Source organism: Pituophis catenifer, unplaced genomic scaffold (assembly GCF_029215685.1).
Source record: "Pituophis catenifer annectens isolate HBS135680 unplaced genomic scaffold, rPitCat1.0.hap2 SCAF_18, whole genome shotgun sequence".
NCBI lineage: Eukaryota > Metazoa > Chordata > Lepidosauria > Squamata > Colubridae > Pituophis > Pituophis catenifer.
This window is the reverse complement of record NW_027256898.1, coordinates 8,521,597-8,542,030: the sequence shown is the minus strand read 5'-3', so window position 1 is coordinate 8,542,030 and position 20,434 is coordinate 8,521,597. Positions and strand designations below refer to the sequence as shown.

The following is a 20,434-nucleotide window of genomic DNA, read 5'->3' as shown; positions in this document are numbered from 1 at the left end:
GGCTGGCAGGTGGGGACTGGCACGTGTCCGGATGATCTCAGCACCTTGTAAATGGTGCATCTTCCAGGAAAATTCTTTCCAGGATCTGCAAGCGACATGCTGCAGTTGCATTTAGGTTAATTCTCGGCATGCCGCTTTGTTTATCTTGTAAAAAGACATGGTTTGCACAGAGACGTAACCTGTGGGGTGAGCCCCAGCTGCTGTCTCTTTCTCTCTCTTTCTCTCTCTCTCTCCCCTCTCATCTTTCCATCTCTCTCCTCTCTCATCTTTTCCTCCCTCTCTTCTCTCTCTCCCTCCCCCTCTCATCTCTCCTCTCCATTCCTCCCTCCGTCTCTCCATCGCTCTCCTCCCTCTCATCTCTCCCTCTCTCCCTCCCTCTCCCTCTCTCCCCCCATCTCTCATCTCTCCCTCTCCCCTCTCTCGCTCCCCCTCCCCTCTCTTCATCTCTCTCTCTCTCCCTCCCCCTCTCATCTTTCTCCCGGGGTGAAATCTAAAATTTGTTACTACCGGTTCTGTGGGCGTGGCTTGGTGAGGGGTAATGTGACTGGGTGGGCGTGGCCAACTTCTTTTTTTTTTTTAACTTTTAAAAGCATTTTTTCTACAACCTCTTCGGCCGAAAAAATGCATTGCAGAAAAAAAATGCTTTTAAAAGCCTCTGATGATCCCAGCTAAGCCGCGTGATCATCAGAGGCTTTTTTTTTTTTTTTTAAAAGCATTTTTTCGGCTGAAGAGGTTGTAGAAAAAAATGCTTTTAAAAGTTAAAAAAAAACAGCCTCTGATGATTGCGCGGCTCAGCTGGGCATGGGGGGGGCAGGGATTTTTTGCTACCGGTTCTCCGAACCACCCACCATCGTTACTGGATCCAGCGATCCAGTCCGAACCGGGAGCATTTCATCCCTGCTTTTTCCTCTCCATTCCTCCCTCCCTCCCTCTCATCTCTCCCCCCTCTCCCTCCCTCTCCCTCCCCCTCTCATCTCTCTCTCCCCCTCCCTCTCTCCCTCCCCCCTCTCTCATCTCTCCATCCCTCCCTCCCTCTCCCTCTCTTAAACTCACGTCCAGGGTCCTGAGAATGACATCAGCCCTGGCCAAAGGACGGACAGTGCTTTTATGCTTCATCCATCACAAAGGAATCCTAAAAAAGGATGCCCAGATGCAGCCAGCCTTTGGTTGAAAGGATTGGACAGAGCTAAAAGGGGCAATAGAGAAAGAGAGGGATGAATAACATTGATGGAAGGAAGGAACAGCTTAGAAATGCAAGGAAGGAGTGATGAAAGAGCAAAGGCAATACCCTGTTTCCCCAAAAATAAGACCTAGCATGCTTTTACAGGATGTTTGTGATTTAAACCCTATCCCCAAAATAAGTCCCAGTTAAGATCATCAACCAGAGGGATGCATTTAGTACCAGATTTCCCTGAAACTTCCCCATTTTGTCACGGGGCAGGCCACTCTCCACATCTGAAATCTTCCAGGAGAGGATTGCAGCCTCACAAAATGGCTGCAAACTTCAGGGTATCTTCAGGCTGAATTTGTTTGCAATTGGTGACTGGGTGACACCCCCCCCACCCCCCCCAGGATGCTACAACCTTCATAAATACACGTCAATCATCCAGTGCCGGAATTTTGATCACATGACCTCAGGGAAGCTGCAATCATCGAAAATGTAAGAACTGCTTATAAGTCACCTTTTTCAGCACTGTCGTAATTTCAAACGGTCGCTAAATTGAGCACGGGTTTTAAGATAATGACAGAGACTGTTCTTATTCATTGTTCTAAAAGCAAATGAGGCAGTGGTGAAATTCATTTTTTTTTTACTACCGGTTCTGTGGGCGTGGCTTGGTGGGCATGGCAGGGAAAGGATACTGCAAAATCCCCATTCCCTCCCCACTCCTGGGGGAAGGATACTGCAAAATCCCTATTCCCTCCTCACTCCAGGGGAAGGATAATGCAAAATTCCCATTCCCTCCCTATTCTTGAGGGAAGGATACTGCAAAATCCCCATTCCCTCCCCACTCCAGGGGAAGGATACTGCAAAATCCCCATTCCCACCCCACTCCTGGGGGAAGGATATTGCAAAATCCCCATTCCCTCCCCACTCCAGGGGAAGGATGCTGCAAAATCCCTATTCCCTCCCTATTCCTGAGGGAAGGATACTGCAAAATCCCCATTCCCTCCCCACTCCTGGCGGAAGGATATTGCAAAATCTCCATTCCTATCCCACTCTGGGGCCAGCCAGAGGTGCCATTTGCCGGTTGTCCGAACTACCCAAAATTTCCGCTACCGGTTCTCCAGAACCTGCTGGATTTCACCCCTGAAATAAGGAGAGACAGAGCAGAGGACACCGAAGGTGCAAAGAGTGGCATTTAAAGGACCCACCGGCGCACCCCAAAATCACTGCATCTTCCAATTTGGATATTTTATCCGACAGTATCCCAGCAAACTTTTCCAGATTTTAATTCACCGTTCTCCAGGACTCCGGAACTGAGATTCAAGACATAACAATCATCGACGACTGATGATCTAGGGTACAAAATATTTGGCGAATCCATGCATTTTAGGCAATTTTTGCAGGCTTTTTGCAGGCTCACTAGATAGCTGTTAACCGATGTTAAAACATCTGAGCAGTGAGCATTTTCTCCCCTTTAGCCAACAGGGAAAAGGCTGACATTTATTTATTTTCATCTTATTACATTTCTTTGCTGCCCACCTTACCACAGAGTAACTCTGGGCAAGCTTACAAGGTAGATGCCTTTATTTATAGACAGGAAAGATTTACGTCAAGTGAGGAAGTCGAGGAGAATCACTTTTAAAGCATTGATTTTTTTTTTCCAAAAAAAAGAAAGAAAGAAAAAGAAAAGGGAGATTATATTTAAGAGCCTGGTGGCGCAGTGGACTAAGTGCTGTTAAAGTAGCACTTCGTTGCCAGCTGCCTGCAATTACTGCAAGTTCGAATCTCACCAGGCTCCAGGTTGACTCAGCCTTCCATCCTTCCGAGGAAGGTAAAATGAGGACCCAGATTGTGGGGGGCAATAAGCTGACTCTGTATAAAATAGAACACCGCTTGGGGGGGTCGAAAGCCCTACTAAGCAGTTATATACAAAAGTATGAAGGTTATTGGTTAATACACTGTAAGCCGCCCTGAGTCTCCGGAGAAGGGCGGCATATAAATCGAACCAATCAATCAATCAATCAATCATAATAAATAAATAAATAAATAAATAAATAAATAAATAAATAAATATTTGCAAATCCAGCAATCAGGATGACAAAAGAACACCAAAACGCTTTGCGGCACCCCCACAACAGCCTTCGTTCTCTTGAGTTTATCCTTTTTTTTTTTTTTGCAAATGTCTTTTAAGCGGCAGTTTATTGGCTCGCGGGCGGCTGTAAAACGGGTAAGGCCCGAAGATAAGGTTGAGATAAAACGAATTTCACGACCGACACATTTTCGCCTTCTCCGTTTCTACACACACACACAAAATAAATGCTCGGGAGCCGTTATTCTTGGCTGAGCCCTGTGCTTTTATTTCAACCCAAGATGTGCTGACAAAAAAAAAAAAAAAAACGCTGCATGCAGATAACTTGCAGTCCAGGCTCCTGAGTTACAATGGAAGGATGTAACCGCTGCCGCAGGCAGGCAGGAAGGAATCCCATTTGCTACTCGCTACCATCCCCGAGTAGTGATTTGCAATCTGCTTGACTATTCTAATTTTGCTCATGTGTGACTGCCGTTTCTTAAACGCAACCAATTGATTCGCTTAGTTAAAATCCTGAGGAGGGGGCTTCGTGTGAATTCCATATTTTTCAATTCCTATTTTTGCAATCGTGAGAACCCTAATGGGGCTGGTGTTAACATCCCCGTCGCATCACGGATTGGTACTTCTAAAAGATGCTGGTTGGTCTCTTGGAGCCTTGGGCTCCACGCCGACACCCTCATGGGTTTTGTAGTCAGCCAGGGCATGTTTTATTCCCAGGGTTTTGAATCCACAAATTAGCTTTCCGCCAATAGAAACAAGATCTTAGGAACTGTAAAAAAAAGACCCAACCGCAGGCGAAAACTCAACAGTAGAAGTGGATGCAATTCAATTTCTTTCAGAATAGCAGAATAACCGAGGTGGAAGGAACCTTGGAGGTCTTCTAGTCCAACCCCACCCCCATTCAAGCAAAAGACCCTATATCTGTGATGGCGATGCAGAGCCATATTGGTGGGAACGCAAGTGTTGCCCTAGCTCAGCTCCAGTGCGCATGTGTGCACCAGCCAACTGATTTTCAGGCCTTCTGGTCCCACCGGAAGTCAGGAAACTGGCTGTTTCCGGCCTCTGAAGGGCCTCCGGGAGGGATGGGGAAGGCTGTTTTTCCCCTCCCCAGGCTCCTAGAAAGCTTCTGGAGCCTGGGGAGGGCGAAAAATGGGCCTACCGGACCCACCGTGTGCCAAAAGCAGGGGGAGTGTGTATGGGGGGGGTCATATGCACATGCGCAGGAGGGCGGGGCGCATTGAATTATGGATGTGGGCACCCACCCCTGCGACCCCTGCTTTTGGCATGCAAGGGCAAAAAGGTTAGCCATCACTGCCCTATATCATTCTGGGCAAATCTCTTCTTGAAAACCTCCAGTGATGAAGCACTCACAATTTCTGGAGGCAACTTCTGTTCCATTGATTTAATTGTTCTCACGGTCAGGAAATTCCTCCTTACAGCGAGAACAGTTAATCCGTGGAATGGCTTTGGAGTTTGGTTTCCAAACTCAATCAAGACACACCTGGAGATAGACCTACCTGAGCTTTTAGAAGACGCTAGAAGTCGAGAATAGATTTTGGGCAGACAGGAAGTAAAAGAAGTTTGCCATCTTAAATTGATGAAGAAACTTTTTGTCCTTCCATCTGGGGGATCGGATTTGGCTTAGACGGCCAGAGAAGGAGGCTGTCTCCAGAGTTCAATTCAATAAGTTTGATTTTAGCAACCAACTAACCGAATAGCAGAGTTGGAAGGGACCTTGGAGGTCTTCTAGTCCCACCCCCTGTTCAAGCAGGAGACCCTATACCAGTGATGGCTAACCTTTTTGCCATTGCATGCCAAGAGGCGGGGGGGTCGCGCGTGTGTGTGCCCACACCCATAATTCTATGTGCTCCAGCCCCCCCCACTCCTGGCACGTGATGGCCCAGTAGGTCCGTTTTTCTCTCTCACCTGGCTCCAGAGCCTCTCTAGGAGTCTGGGGAGGGGGGAAATGGCCTTCCCCACTCCCCCGGAGGCCATCCAGAGGCCAGAAACGGCCCGTTTGCCAACTTCCGGTGGGACCTGAAGGCCCGTTTTTTGCTGTCCCCAGCCTCCAGAGCCTCTCTAGGAGTCTGGGGAGGGCGAAAACAGCCTTCCCCATCCCCCCGGAGGCCCTCCGGAGGCCGGAAACAGCCCGTTTGCCAGCAAACGTGCCATTTTCAGCCTCCGGAGGACCTCCGGGGGTGGGAAGGCCATTTTCACCCTCCCCAGACTCCTAGAGAAGCTCTGGAGCCAGGTGAGAGAGAAAAATGGGCCTTCCCCACCACCCCGATGCCCTCCAGAGGCAGGAAACAACCTGTTTCCCTACTTTTGGTGGGCCCAGAAGGCCCAAAAATCAGAGCGTGGATGCACGCCGGAGCTGAGCTCGTGTGCCCACTGATATGGCTATGCGTGCCACAGGTACATCATCACGGCCCTATACCACTCTGGACAAATGACTGTCCAATCTCTTCTTGAAAACCTCCAGTGATGAAACACCCATAATTTCTGGAGGCAACTTCTGTTCCGCTGATCAATTGTTCTCATGGTCAGAAGTATGGGTCTCACAATACAGACTATAGTATAACCAAAGTTGGAAGGACCTTAGAGGTCTTCTAGTCCAACCCCCTACTTAAGTACCTACAACCTCTGGAGGAAAGTCCTTCTTGCTTCTTGTCTTATAACCCCCATCTCTTCTCTGCGGCAGCCCCTCAAATATGGGAACACTGCTACTGTGTCACCCCTAGTCCTTCTTTTCACTAGATTTAGACGTGGCACGTCTAAAGTGTCTAAATTTAGAGGTGGCACACGGACTCTTCTCTGTGGGCATGTGCGCCGTCGCCAGCTGCTCTTCTGGTTTCCAGCTGGTTTTCAGGGTGCCGGAGCACCAGAAAATGGCCTGAATACAGCCCAAAAAATGGCCAAAAAACAGGCAGTTTTGGGGGCCGTTTTTGGCCTGAAAAATGATCTGAAAAACAGCCTGAAAACAGCCCAAAAAAACTGATCTTTGGATTTCAGGCACATGCATGCACACCACCCAGCTGGTCTTCATGTGCGCTGAGGCACTGAAAACCCAAACACCGGCTGGCTGGCACGTGGCATACCTGTTTTTTGGCTCTTTTGGGGGCCTTTTTCAGGGTGTTTTCAGGCCATTTTTCATGTTGTTTTCAGGCTGTTTTTCAGGCATTTTCAGGCCATTTTCCAGACCAAAACCAGCCCCAAAACATCCTGAAAACGGCCTGAAAACGGCCTGATAAATGGCATTTTCAGGCCGTTTTCCAGCACTCTGGCGCCTGCGAAGACCAGCTGGCACAACGGAAACTGGAAGAACAGCTGGCGACAGCGCACGTGCCCACAGAGAGGGATCTGTGTGCCACCTCTGGTACGTGTGCCATGGGTTCGCTGTCATGGCCATAGATGATATTCACTGCCATTTTCCAGAATCCCTGAGCCAGGGGACCCCGGAAATAATCTCCAATCTTATTTTATTTATTTTTATTTTTCAGATTTCTATACCGCCCTTCTCCTTCCGGACTCAGGGCGGTAAACAGCCAAATATAAAACATTCCTACGCAAAAGTTAAAATAGATTTAAAATAATTAAATAAAATTTGTCCCATAATTTAAAACGTTTCCATTAAAATCAATATCAAATTTTAAAACCAACCATAAAATCAGGACAGACCGGCTAACTGAAAAAAGTATCTTCATCTCCCAAGCTTCAACTTATCTCTTACCTATCCCTCTGAAGTTCAAAAATGCAAGATTTATCCAGAACTGGGAATAACTGAGGGGGGTGGGAGGGGAGAGACATCAACCACAGCTGGTCAAGGGAAGATGGCCAGGGTGGGCACGCTTCTAAGTTAGAAGAGCAAAAATAGAACCTGGAAATTCATCAACAAGGAAGGCCAAACCTAGCCAGCAACCCTTCACTGATTTAGAAGAACGCTATGTGGTCCTTTCTGTATCCCTCTATGGATCTTTAACGAACCTTTAAGTGAGCTTTTTAAAAAATGGAAAGGGGAAATAAAAAGTCCTCATTAAGGTTTTTGGCAGATTTGATTAGTGGCTCCAAAGAGTTCTAAACAGCTATTTAATTGGCAAGTCTAGCTGGCAGCCTATAGGGAAAGAAATGTTCAGGAACACAGAAGAAAGGCATGTCTCCCTCCTTCCCTCTCTCTCCTTCCCTTCCCAACTCTCTCTCCTTCCCTCCTTCCCCCTCCCTCTCTCTCTCTGCCCATCAATCCTAGGTCCTTTTCAGAAGTCACTCTTTGTTCCGAACAGAATAACACAGTTGGAAGGGACTTTGGAGGTCTTCTATCTAGTCCAACCCTCTGCTCAAGCAGGAGAGCCTTTACCATTCCAGATAAATATGGTTGTCCCATATCTTCTTTAAAACCTCCAGTGATAGACCACCTACAACTTCTGAAGGCAACTTCTGTTCCACTGATCAATTGTTCTCACTGTTCAGGAAATTTCTCCTTAGTTTTAGGTTACTTCTCTCGTTGATTAGTTTCCATCTTTTGGTTCTTGTCCTGCCCTCTCTGGGGCTTTGGAGAATAGGTTGATCCTTGGTGGAAGCCCCTTAGATATTGGAACATGCCTTCCATATACCACGGGACAGAGGAGAAAAGGTTGGGAACGGAGAGCAATCACCACCTCAGTTGCATTTCCACGAAGACTGAGAAGAGTTCCTACTTTCTGCATCTTCTACAAACAGCCCACCACATAGACCTTACAGAGGTCCTTTCAAGACCACCTCATGATTCCTTGGTCTTAAGTAAGGTCTTAAATCACAAATCCTAAGGGGTTCATTTTCTTACTGGGACCAAAATGTGATTTAATCTTGTAGACCAGCAGGTGGTAACTTCTCACCCTTACCTCCCCACTCCATATCCACCTGGAAATGTGAAATGATGGAAAGACCATCCAAGGTAGAGAAGACTGTTGTGAACTAGGCTTACTGAGTCATTACAATACACAATTAGTCCCAAACAAACCTATTTCATTGTAACAGCTGAGAATTACGTTCATTCCCAACTGAGTCCCAATTAGTTGCAAAACAAGTCCTTAGGAAGAAGTCCTTCAGGATAATCACCAATCTTTATCTTCTTTGACACCCTGCCAAAGGCCTTACTTGGCAAAGCCCCATGAAGTTCAGAAACAAACAAGAGATGCCGACTGGAAACAGAATTAACAACATTGCTTTCCTGCAAAAGGCCCAAGTGCCTTTGTTTCTCTTTTAAGCCTTATGGGAGGGGCCAATCATCTCCTGGCCTTACTCCTGAGTTGTCCCTTTTGTTTTAGCTGCTCTTGCCTTCTGGCAGCTCTGCGCATGCATGCACTAGGAACAGGCTCCTCCTGTTCCTCTGCCTCTCTGCTGTCTGACTCTAGGGGCTCTGGAGTCCGCGCATCACTCCCAGATGGCCCTGGCCCCATCTCTGCCTCCAACGCAGAACCCTTGTCCGGGCCTTCCCCAGACTCCAGGACTGGCCCATGTTCCTTCCCAGCCTCCTCACTGTCCAACTCCGCTGCCGGTTCCGCAGGCTGCTGGCGGACCACAACAAAGACAATAGCTGAAAGAACTGTTGGCTTCGCCCCTTCTGGTACTCCTATCTTTCCAGATTTTAAGGTTCTCCAAGGAGAACATTCAAGCTAATTAATGATGCCAGGGAGTGAAAAAATATCAAGAGTACATTGCTGACTCATGCTCTTAACACAATTGCTTTCCTATAATATTCCGGTCCGATGCAAAGCTTGATATAATTTCCCTACTGAAACACAACTGAAGTGGCTATAAATTGGTTGCAAGACCAAGACATGGCCGGTAAGAATACAAGTTGGATTCTGAATTCACACACACACACCCAACAATACATACTCTAGAGCAGGAGTCACCAACCTTTCGGACCTCAGGGACCACTAAATAAATCCCGCGGACCACTAATACAGAATGCGGCCACACGGGGGATTATGGGAGCGAGGGGGCGCTCCCATGTGACACCTCTCCTGTGTGAGCTGCATTGGCTTCCAGTGGTCTTCCGGGTGCGCTTCAAGGTATTGGTTACCACGTTTAAAGCGTTCCATGGCATAGGACCTGGGTATTTGCGGGACTGCCTTCTGCCGCCGATAGCCTCCCACCAACCAGTACGCTCCCACAGAGAGGGACTCCTCAGGGTGCCGTCAGCCAGGCAATGTCGGCTGGCGACCCCCAGGGGGAGGGCCTTCTCTGTGGCAGCTCCTGCCCTCTGGAACGATTTGCCCCCGGAGATATGAAGGATATCGGATCTCCGGGTCTTTTGCCGTGCCCTGAAAACTTTTCTTTTCCATCAAGCAGGGCTGGCGTAAACCCCCTCCCCCTTTTTTAGTCTTTTTTAGTTTTTTAGTTTTAAATTGTCATTGGGTTTTAATTGAATTGTTTTAAATTTGGGCCAGTTATGTAATTCTTTTAATAATTTTAAATTTTGTATTGGTATGTATTTTAGTTCTGGCTGTGCACCGCCCTGAGTCCACTAGGAGAAGGGCGGTATACAAATTGAAATAAATAAATAAATAATACGATTTGCCTAATGACTGGGTGGTTGGGCGTGGCTAGGTGGTCATGTGACTGGGTGGGCATGGCCAACTCGATGTCACTCACGTCAAGGGATACCTCACCAGCCTCTACTCGCCCCTCCCCTCCCCTGCCCGCCCAGGCTCCTTGGGGTCCCAACAGGAAGCAGTTGTTGGAGCTAAGCAGCCACAAGAAAGAGTTGGCAAAACAGTTGGCTCAGCTCAAATTGGATCTGACCGAGAAGGAGGCTCAGGGCAAAGGCTCTGCGTGCCATAGGTTCACCATCACGGATATATATTTTCTTAATAAATAAATAGAAATTGCTAGGATTCTCTCTTACAGGTAAATAATCAGCACCTCTCCGACGGAATAGCTATTTTTCCTGGATGTGTGTTCCATCACTTCAGGGATGAACAGAGACAACCACTCAGCTTTAAATAGTAATGATAAAGAAGCTTTCATAGGCGCCAAACCTATTCTTGCTTACCTGGCAGTTAAGCCCCATGGAACGCCGAGGGACGTATTTCTAAAGGGGCATACATTAATCATAATAACTATGTATCTTAAAAGTATTTCATCCTGAATTTTGGAGCACACCTCTCTTTGCAAAAAAAAAAAACCAAAAAACCCCGCAGTCGGCAGGAAAAAATGGCAGATTTGCTCTCTTCCATCTGTGGCCTTGGGGTGTCCTTTCGGCTCGCCTTCGTTAAGAAAGAGATTGATTAATGCAAAAATTACTCGCAGCCCTTCTCCTCACCTTTGATGTGTCTGCGCGTGCCAGGAGAAAAATACAGTACCCACGTTAAGCTTCCGACAAATTAATTCCTTTCCGATGTCGCGTCAGTTGGGCGCTTTTTGTTAAAAAAAAATAATAATAATGATGATGCAAATACATCAGAGCATTAATTAATTGTGGGGTTCATGTTGCATTTGCTGTAGAAAGGTGTTTTTTGTTTCCTGAAATTAACACAATCCTTTTCGGAATAATGGATGGCCTTAGCTGTGGCATTGTCTACATGCCCTATTTTTTTTTAAAAAAAAAACTGTCTCATTCTAGAAAAGGGAGCAGAGTATATAGAGTGTGAGATGTCATATTGTGTTGGAAGACATTCTACAATTCCTGCTTAAGCCCCGATTTTAGATGTGACTTTTTTTACTTTATTTATTTTGTCAAGCATATATAAGGTAACAGGTAAATTACGTAGGTAGAACCTGGCTAAAGAGACATACACATAAAACCTACGAAAAAGAAAGAAAAACAAATATTGTACCTTTACAGGGAGGATACATGAGATGAGGGTGTGGCTAACTGATGAGGCCTTATAAGGCCGAAATAGATCTATCTTAGTCTCCCAATGGGCAGCAAAGGGTCTGCTTGCTGCCAGAAAAAGGGGGAAAAAAGCCCGGAAACTAGTGAATTGTGATTTCACTGAACTAGGGCTGCATAATATGTTGGTTTACGTAGGTAGAACCTGGCTAAAGAGACATACACATAAAACCTATGAAAAAGAAAGAAAGAATAACAGGTAAATGTATAAACATAATTTGAATACATGAAAAGAGTAAGAGTAAAAAGGAATATTAGGACAGCGACGGAAGGCACGTTGGGGTGCTTATGCCCAAAACCTTTATAGACCTCTTAGGAATGGGGTGAGGTTAACAGTAGACAGTCTAAGGTTAAAGTTTTGGGGGTTTGGGGAAGAAACTACAGAGTCTGTAGATAGTATCCTTCCCCCAGGAGTGGGGAGGGAATGGGGATTTTGCAGTATCCTTTTCCCAGGAGTGGGGAGGGAATGGGGATTTTGCAGTATCCTTTTCCCAGGAGTGGGGAGGGAATGGGGATTTTGCAGTATCCTTCCCTGGAGTGGGGTGGGAATGGGGATTTTGCAGAATCCTTCCCCTAGAGTGGGGAGAGAATGGGGATGTTGCAGTAACCTTCCCCTGGAGTGGGGCGTGAATGGGGATTTTGCAGTATCCTTCCCCTGGAGTGGGGAGGGAATGGGGATTTTGCAGTATCCTTTCCCCTGGAGTGGGGAGGGAATGGGGATTTTGCAGTATCCTTCCCCTGGAGTGGGATAGGAATGGGGATTTTGCAGTATCCTTCCCCTGCCATGCCCACCAAGCCACACCCACAGAACCGGTAGTATAAAAATTTGGATTTCACCACTGGGCCCATCCACCTGCCTCGGCACTATGCCGGCCATGTTTTTGAGGCCAGGCACATGTACGGAAGGCAAGTGCGCGCACATGGGGCGAACCGGTGGCAAAAATACGTCAAGCCTACCTCTGAAGGAAAGGATATTCTGTCGTAAATACTGTAATCTGCACAGATTAGGTATGCAAATGTTCCTTAAAACTAACACAAATGGCACAAGTTCCTTTTTGAGAAGGAGAAACGCTAAACCTTAATTTTAAAAAATCCCAGTTTTAACACTTAAGCATAGATCCATATTGTCTGAATGACAGAGGCCGTTTCTAAATTTCATATATATATATAAACCAGTAAAATAAAAACAGATTTTGCCACTCAGAGTTCTTGGAAACCATTTGTATTTTAAAAAAAAAATACTCATAGCCATTATATTATGCAAGCTCAGATGAGCTGTCTTTATTTGCAGAGTCCAAGGGAAAAAGAAAGGTTAAAATCTCCCATTTTCAGGTCTCCTAAAGCTGGCAGAAAAAGTATAAAAATGAAAAAGCCGATTGTTTTATTATTCTGTTGAGAAGCAACCTCTTTACGCCCAGAGTTGCTGAGAGTCGGGCAGCATGTAAATTTAATAAGTTATTATTATGGTTCACCGCATAGTCAGCCAGATGTTTCAACTGGATTCTTCTTCTTCTCCTTCTCCTTTCTTCTTCTTCTTCCTCCTCCTCCTCCTCTTCCTCTTCTTCTTCTTCCTCCTCTTCCTCTTCTATTACTATTATTACTATTACTCTTTTATTCATTAAACATGAAACTCAGTCAACTGGACATTTAAAAATGTATCACAAATATCATTGACTGGCACTGATGGTTGATACGGGTTGCTGCCAGAGTCCTAGGTATCAACCAAATACCTTCTTAAGATGTACGATGTTCCGAGTAGCGCAGTTTTTTGCAGTTCCGCTGGTGTGATTGCAGGAAGCTGCAATTTGTTGATGTATCTTATAAAATTCCTGGACATGGTACCAAGTGCCCCGATGACAATGGGTATCACTGTTACATGTTTCATCCATAATCGCGTAGTTTCGATGGTTAGGTCGCAGTATTTCGTCATTTTTTTCCCAGTTCTTTTTCTTCGACTCTGGCGTCTCCTGGTACCGCGATGTCAATAAATTGTAAGTTTCGGTTTTCAACAACTGTGATATCTCACGTGTTGTGTTCCAAGTGATGATCCGTCTGTATTCGAAAGTCCCACAAGATCTTCACCTTCTCATTTTCTATAACTTTTCCCACTTTATGTTCCCATGACTTTTTGGATACAGGGAATCATATTTTTTTACATAATGACAGTGGATTAATTTAGCAACTCAATCATGTCTAGCTTTGTAATCAGTTTGCGCGATTTTGCTGCACTCACATATTAAGTGTGAAACAGTTTCGACTTTGTCATTACAAAGTCGGCAGTTTGGATTGTTGGTGGATTTTTGTATCTTTGCTTTCATGGCATTAGTTTGTAGTGCTTGTTCTCGAGCAGCAAGTATTATTATTATTATTTAAGTTTTTTATTAAACTTTTTAAAAAACAAAAACAAAAAGAAGCTTTAACAATTTTTCTGTTTCAATAGTTTTGCATCAGTCAAAAATGTCATACTTACACATTTTTTCCTCCCTTATTTCTACTATATTGTTGTGGCCTGTCAGCGGCCTGTGCAGCTAGTAGCTGATTCAGACAGCGAGGAGGCTGATGTGGTGCTGTGCCAGCAGCCTGTGCAGCTGGCACTCGAGTCAAACAATGAAGAGGCTGGAGAAGATGTGGTGCCAGAGGCGGGGATTCAGCCAGGGCCTTCAGAACCTCCAGAAGCTCCCATAGGTGAAGAGGAAGAAGAGGAGGAGCCTCTTCTCAATGCACGGGCGCGCAGAACTGCCAAAAGGCTCCTCAGGAGGAGGTCTCCTCAAGAGTAAGGCTTGGGGCTAATTGGCCACTCCCTTAGCCTATTTAAGGAAGGACGACGACTGAAGCAATTTGCAGGGAACAACTTCGTTCACTCTTCTTCGCGTCCTGATCTTAGTTCTCTTATCAGTTTCCTGCAAATTGCTTCTGGGCTTTCTGCCAACCATAGTAAGATTACTATTATTTGAAAGTTAATTAACAGCCTTTGTTTGAAAAAGACTGATTTAATTTAGTAAACTAAGGTTTGTACAGACTATGTGTGTGCTGCGTTCTTTGGGGTCCATAGCTGGGGCAGAACATATATCTTTTATACATATACTTCTAATATTTATTTATTTATTTACATATATACGTAACAATACCTGTGTACACACTTTCATTTCTACAATTTTTGTTTCCTCATATTAGCAATTATACTTCAACTCCTATTATTTAACGACCATTATTTAATTTTTCCCTTCCTTTTATCTCTCTCCTCCAACCATTCATACCATTTCTTCCACACTAAGTAATACTCTGTTTCCATTATTATTGTTGTTATTATTGTTATTATGGGTTGCTCACTCAGCCAGATGTTTCGATCAGATTTGGCATTTTTATCCACCTATCACTGTTATTATTCAGTGAGAGAAATGCAAGGACAGAGGTAGGGAAATTGTTAAACATTGAGGACTAGAATCTTGGGGGGGGGGTGATAAGAGAAACCCTGTTGGCTGCAAAGACCCTAAAGTAGCTGCGAAATGATCCTTCTTAAGGCCTTTTCTTTAAAAAAAATCAAAGCGAGGATCCCAGAGAAGCTAGGAAGAGGAGGTCACCCCCAAAACGTCAGCCAATAATTTTGCAGATGCTGGCACGGTGCAGCCACAACACAAGATTACATTAAGCCGATGTCATTTCGTGCTGCCTTTCTGCAGAGCAGCTGCTGCTAATGCATTAAGGCACCACTTAAAGGCTGAGCCCCATGCATCTTTCATCTGTATCACTAACACCTCCCCCCCCACCCTCGAATGCACAGCCCGCTAATGTCGTTTCTTGGAAGCGGGCGCAAACCTCTCGCTTTTCCTTTCCGTGGTCTCCCACCAGGGCTCCATCACGTAGAGACGGCCACCTATCTAAGTCCCCAGCAAGGACCCTGTTATTTCCAGAGATGTGGGGTGGGGGGTGGGGGAGAACCCTGAAAAGACGTGCGCTAATGAATAAGAACTGAGACACGTACCACATCCCCACACCCTCTGTTAGAATCTTCCTGGGCCTCCCTTTCAAGACAAGAAGTTTTGGTTGCAATGAACCAGGGGTGGGATTCCCTTCCCTTCCCTACCGATTCGCACATGTGAGTGCGTGCGCGCCTTCTGCCCATGCTCAGCCTTCTGTGCATGCTCTTTGCTCGCGCCCGCACCTTCCATGCATGCGCACCACCTTGAAAATGAGGCTAAATAGGACAGCATTACTCTCCAGGCAGGTGGGCGGAGCCTACCGCAGTCACCGCTACTGATTTGCTCAAACTGGACCGAACCGGCTGAATCCCATCACTGCAATGAATTTGCAGGAATTTGTCTGAAATGGTATATTTGTTTGAAATGGAATATGGTTTGCTGTTTGAGGAGGGTTGGACTAGAACAGGGTACACAACCCTCAGTACATGGACCGGGCATCGGGCTGCAACATGCTAGAAATCGGTCCACGCAAACAAGCGAAGGCCCATCCGCGGGATGCAGGCAGCCTGTGAAACCACACTCCCTCCAGTCCGTGGAGGGACCTCCCCCCAAGGAACTGGTCCCTGGTACCCAAAAGGTTGAAGGCCTCCAAGGTCTGCTCTCCTGCAGAATCAAACAAGCATGGTTGGACTGCAATTCATCAAGACAACCCCGAATGCAACCTGATCTTTAAAACTCATGTCTTCAAACATGGGTGGGAGGTGCCATCTGTAGAACATCTTGTAAAGATTTTCTTTATATGGTATCGATAGTGTCAGCTTGTAGTTTTCTGTCCATAACTTGTCCCATTTATCCAGTTCTATGCTGTGCCCTATATTTCTTGCCCAGGTTATCATATTTTCTTTCACCGTTTCCTCCTCTAATTTATATTTTATTAAATATCTGTAAATTTTAGTTATCATTTTCTCATCTGTACTTTTTAATATTTTATCCAATTCATTTGGTTCCGATTGAAATCCATAAAATGTTCCCAAATATGTCTCCAATGTGCTGGAAATGCAAGTCACAAAAGGGGTCATATTATCATATCTGGTGGTCTTGCAGAAGGGCGCAACAGTATTGGCAGGAAATCAGGAAAATGATTGAAGAAATAACTAAACAGAAGGTCGAAATGAAACCGGAGTTTTTCTTATTTGGAATGATCACACCACAATATAACAAAGAAATGAGGTATCTTATTATTCACATCTTAACAGCGGCACGTATAGTATACGCTCAAAACTGGAAATCCGAATTACTACCAACAGAAGAAAAAATAATTTCGAAAATAATAGAATGTGCAGAAATGGACAGACTTACAAAAGAATTGCAAGAGAAGGACGATACCGATTACTATTTAGTCTGGCAAAGGTGGTACTCCTGGTTAGAGGGAAAGATAGGACCAATAGACAACACTTTCTGTCAATCTAGCCAAGAAACATAGACAATTATGTAAGAGGTAAAATAGAATGATGATGTAGAGAAAAACTTAGAAGGATTTCTAGAAACTTATAAGATGTAGTTGATATTTTCATAAAAAGGAAACCTTGGATATATATAAATGTCTAAATAAGTAAACATTTAAAATATATATGTATAGAAAAGAATAGATGAAATAGAAAATAACCACCGATGCAACAGCTTTCAGAAGTCAGTCAATGGACTGAGTTAGTGTTGGTCTGTTTTTTCTTTTGTATTGTTTTAATGTACCCATGTTTGTATGTATTTTTGTTTTGTGTTTACCTTAATAAAAAAAAAAACTCATGTCTTCAAAAAAACTAAAACCCCAATCTTGGCCTCAAAGGATGCATTGCGACCCTACTCAAAAAAAAAAAAAAAAGAGGGATAAAACAATCTACATAGACAAGCGAGGCCTGGCTAGGTCAGAGAACGGTGCAAATAAATGAATAAAAACATATAAATCTGCTTAATAAATAGATAGCTAATAAAAGAGTGGAGAGAATACTGTTTCTTAGGTCGAGGGGCCTGTTTTCATGAACGGATGTTGGAAAAAACAGCTTTCCCTAAAAGGACCCTTTCCAGGTGCATTCAGCTATAACTCCATTGATGGTGATGTTGACCATGTTAATATCGCTGTAAGATTCCTTAATGCAAAGGAACACACTTACCCATATTCCTTCTCACTCACAGGGGTGAAATCCAGCAAGTTCTGACAGGTTCCCAGGAGATGCTTTTGATCAGTCTGGAGTTCTCCAAGTTTTGAAACTCTCCTGAAGAAAAATTTGGGACCAACTTAGTTTGTATGAAATGATGATCTTCCAAAACACCTTGTCAGACTTCCAAGTCACACCCCCAACGAAAGAAGACTCCGAGGTTTGAAGTTCCTCAAAGTTCCATTTTATTAGAGATGTCGTATTGGCACATCTGGGAAAACCCAAATCTGAAGGCTTCCAGGTTTTCCCCACCCAAGTGAAAGAGCAAGTCCCTTCCCCTGCACCCACATGTCCATCACATGGTCCAATCAATGCCCCGTCCCAACTGGAGATGCTTCCCAGCCACACCCCTCCAGGTGCAGGGCAGAGTGACCCTGACTCTCAGAGAAAGGAATGTTATTATGACTACATATCTCCCCAGCACCCTACAATCCCTCCTCCCAGTTTCCCACAGCATTAAATGTGGCAGGCCTGAAGATCAAATCAATGCCCAAGATGGCTTCCAGGCCTAACACACCTCTTCTTTCAAAGCTAAAAGGGTCCTTCTAAATTTGGCGGGCAGGAGAGGGTCTTCGTTGGGGAGTTCATGGAATTGTGTTACCACCTTGACTTTCATCCCTGTGAACCCTCTTTCCATCATCATCCCTCCTCCCTTTATACACATCTGTTCCAGTAGTGAAATCCAATTTTTTTTACTACCGGTTCTGGGGACGTGACTTGGTGGCTGTGGCTTGGTGGCCGTGGCAGGGGAAGGATACTGCAAAATCTCCATTCCCACCCCACTCCAGGGGAAGGATACTGCAAAATCCCCATTCCTTCCCCACTCCTGGGGGAAGGATACTGCAAAATCTCCATTCCCTCCCCACTCCTGGGGGAAGGATATTGCAAAATCTCCATTCCCACCCCACTCCAGGGTAAGGATATTGCAAAATCCCCATTCTTCCCCACTCCAGGGGAAGGATACTGCAAAATTCCCATTCCCACCCCACTCCGGGGGAAGGCTACTGCAAAATCCCCATTCTCTCCCCACTCCAGGTGAAGGCTACTGCAAAATCTCCATTCCCTCCCCACTCCTGGGGGAAGGATATTGCAAAATCCCCATTCCCTCCCCACTCCAGGGGAAGGATACTGCAAAATCCCCATTCCCACCCCACTCCCGGGGCCAGCCAGAGGTGGTATTTGCCGGTTCTCCAAACCACTCAAAATTTCCGCTACCGGTTCTCCAGAACCTGTCAGAACCTGCTGGATTTCACCCCCGATCTGTTCCTGAGATATTCAGCCCAAGAATTTGTGTCCTGCTCCTTCCTGGTTTGAATCTGCGTTGGTTTCATTTTATTTTGCCTTAAAAGGAATGAATCCAGGCAGCCGTCAAAAAGGGGGGGATCCATAAATCTCATTTGAGAACCAGGTAAGGAGAAAAAGAAAAGGCGTGAAAAGTATTTTTATGTACTCCACACATATACACCACCTTTACTTTTCTGAGTGAGGTTGTGTGGGTTTTTTTCCCTCCTTCCTCCTTTCCCTAAGCAAATTTCCCAAAACAAATTTAAAAGAAAAGTCGCCGAGCAAAAAAAAAACAAAACAAAACAACACAGTTCAGTGATTCTAACCAAAGACAGACGTGCAGGGTGATATTAAATTCGTTCTCAGCAGAATGAGTTTCATTTCAGCTCTGAATTGGCACAAAATCAAGTTTTGAAGTGTAACCGGTTTCCTCCTCCATCCTCTCCCCCTTCTCACTCACAACTCCATTCGGACAACCAGCGTGAAAGTTTTAATTTTCTTTGGTTGTACCAAGTCACTGTTGTCGCAACCCAGTGAAATCTTTATTTTCGCTGGAAAGGGCTGGCAAATCTGGGCACCGAATCTTTTCCCTGCCAGCCTCCTTGTGAGCCAAATACATAGTCCACGTTAATCCATTTTTTGCGGGGCGGAGGGGAACTAAACATCATCTATTCCTGCTTTTTTTTTTTGGATGGATGATAGATAGATAGATAGATAGATAGATAGATAGATAGATAGATAGATAGATAGATAGATATAGCTATAATATCTCTATCTCTCTCTTTTTTTTTGAAAAAAGTTTTTTATTTTTATTTTTCATTAACATGTTTAAATGTACAGTCTTTTATTCATCCTTATACATTGTTTGTTCATCTTCTTCTTTAACTCCCATTAGGTAATTAATTAATTATTTGTTCGGGTCTGCTCTTTTACCATTTCCTTCTTTTCTTTTACTACAACCTTTCCTTTTTCCCTTCCCTTCTTTCTCCTCCTTTCTTTCTTCTTTCCTCATTCCTCCTCTCCTTTCCTTTCCTCTTTCCCCTTGGTAAAAGCACGAGCTTTAAGATCATGGCAGAGACTGTTTTTATTCGTTGCTCTTTAAAAGCCAATGAGGCAGTGGTGAAATCAAAATTTTTATACTACCGGTTCTGTGGGCGTGGCTTGGTGGGCGTGGCTTGGTGGGCATGGCAGGGGAAGGATAGTGAAAAATCTCCATTCCCTCCCCACTCCAGGGGAAGGATACTGCAAAATCTCCATTCCCTCTCCACTCCAGGGGGAAGGATACTGCAAAATCTCCTCCCCACTCCAGGGGAAGGATACTGCAAAATCTCCATTCCCTCCCCACACTGGGGCCAGCCAGAGGTGGCATTTGCCAGTTCTCCAAACTACTCAAAATTTCCGCTACCGGTTCTCCAGAACCTGTCAGAACCTGCTGAATAGCACCCCTTGATGTAAATGCCCAGCGGTCTGCAAGGGATATAAATCCTTCCATTCCCCACCATCCAGTCAGAGCTGAAGAAGCTTCTTGGATGAGAAGCGAAACGTCTTCAAAGGAAAAAACAAGGAAGTCCGGTTGCCACTTGAAAAATAGTACTTTTGGCACAACCATGACCTGGATGACTGAGAATCCCCACAGATTTCTGTATGGACAATATCTTTTACGGATCTTACCCTGATAATGTTTTCTCTTCGTTCCCTGCCGATGTGCAGACCCCTGCCCGCTCAAGAGATTCTCCCACCTGCATTCATTATCAATATCTAATTAAAAATAAAGGAGAGGGAGAAGGGAGGGAATTAATTAATAGGTTGTAACCATCATCGACCCACTTCTAACCGGAGATTTGAACCATGCAGGACCCCCTACAAGCCTGTGAATTTACGTTGCTGGGT

The 20,434-nt window shown here is 45.1% G+C and overlaps 1 protein-coding gene across 1 annotated transcript in view; it reads right to left on the bottom strand.

Moving 5' to 3' along the window:
• The window catches only part of IGSF21 (immunoglobin superfamily member 21), a 245,122-nt gene extending 227,863 nt beyond the window's left edge, over nucleotides 1-17,259 (bottom strand). The window contains 1 exon segment of the mRNA XM_070956298.1: nucleotides 17,216-17,259. Within this exon segment, the coding sequence (XP_070812399.1) occupies nucleotides 17,216-17,219 (4 nt within the window). The 5' untranslated portion in view covers nucleotides 17,220-17,259.
• Between the last annotated feature and the right edge of the window lie 3,175 nt (nucleotides 17,260-20,434).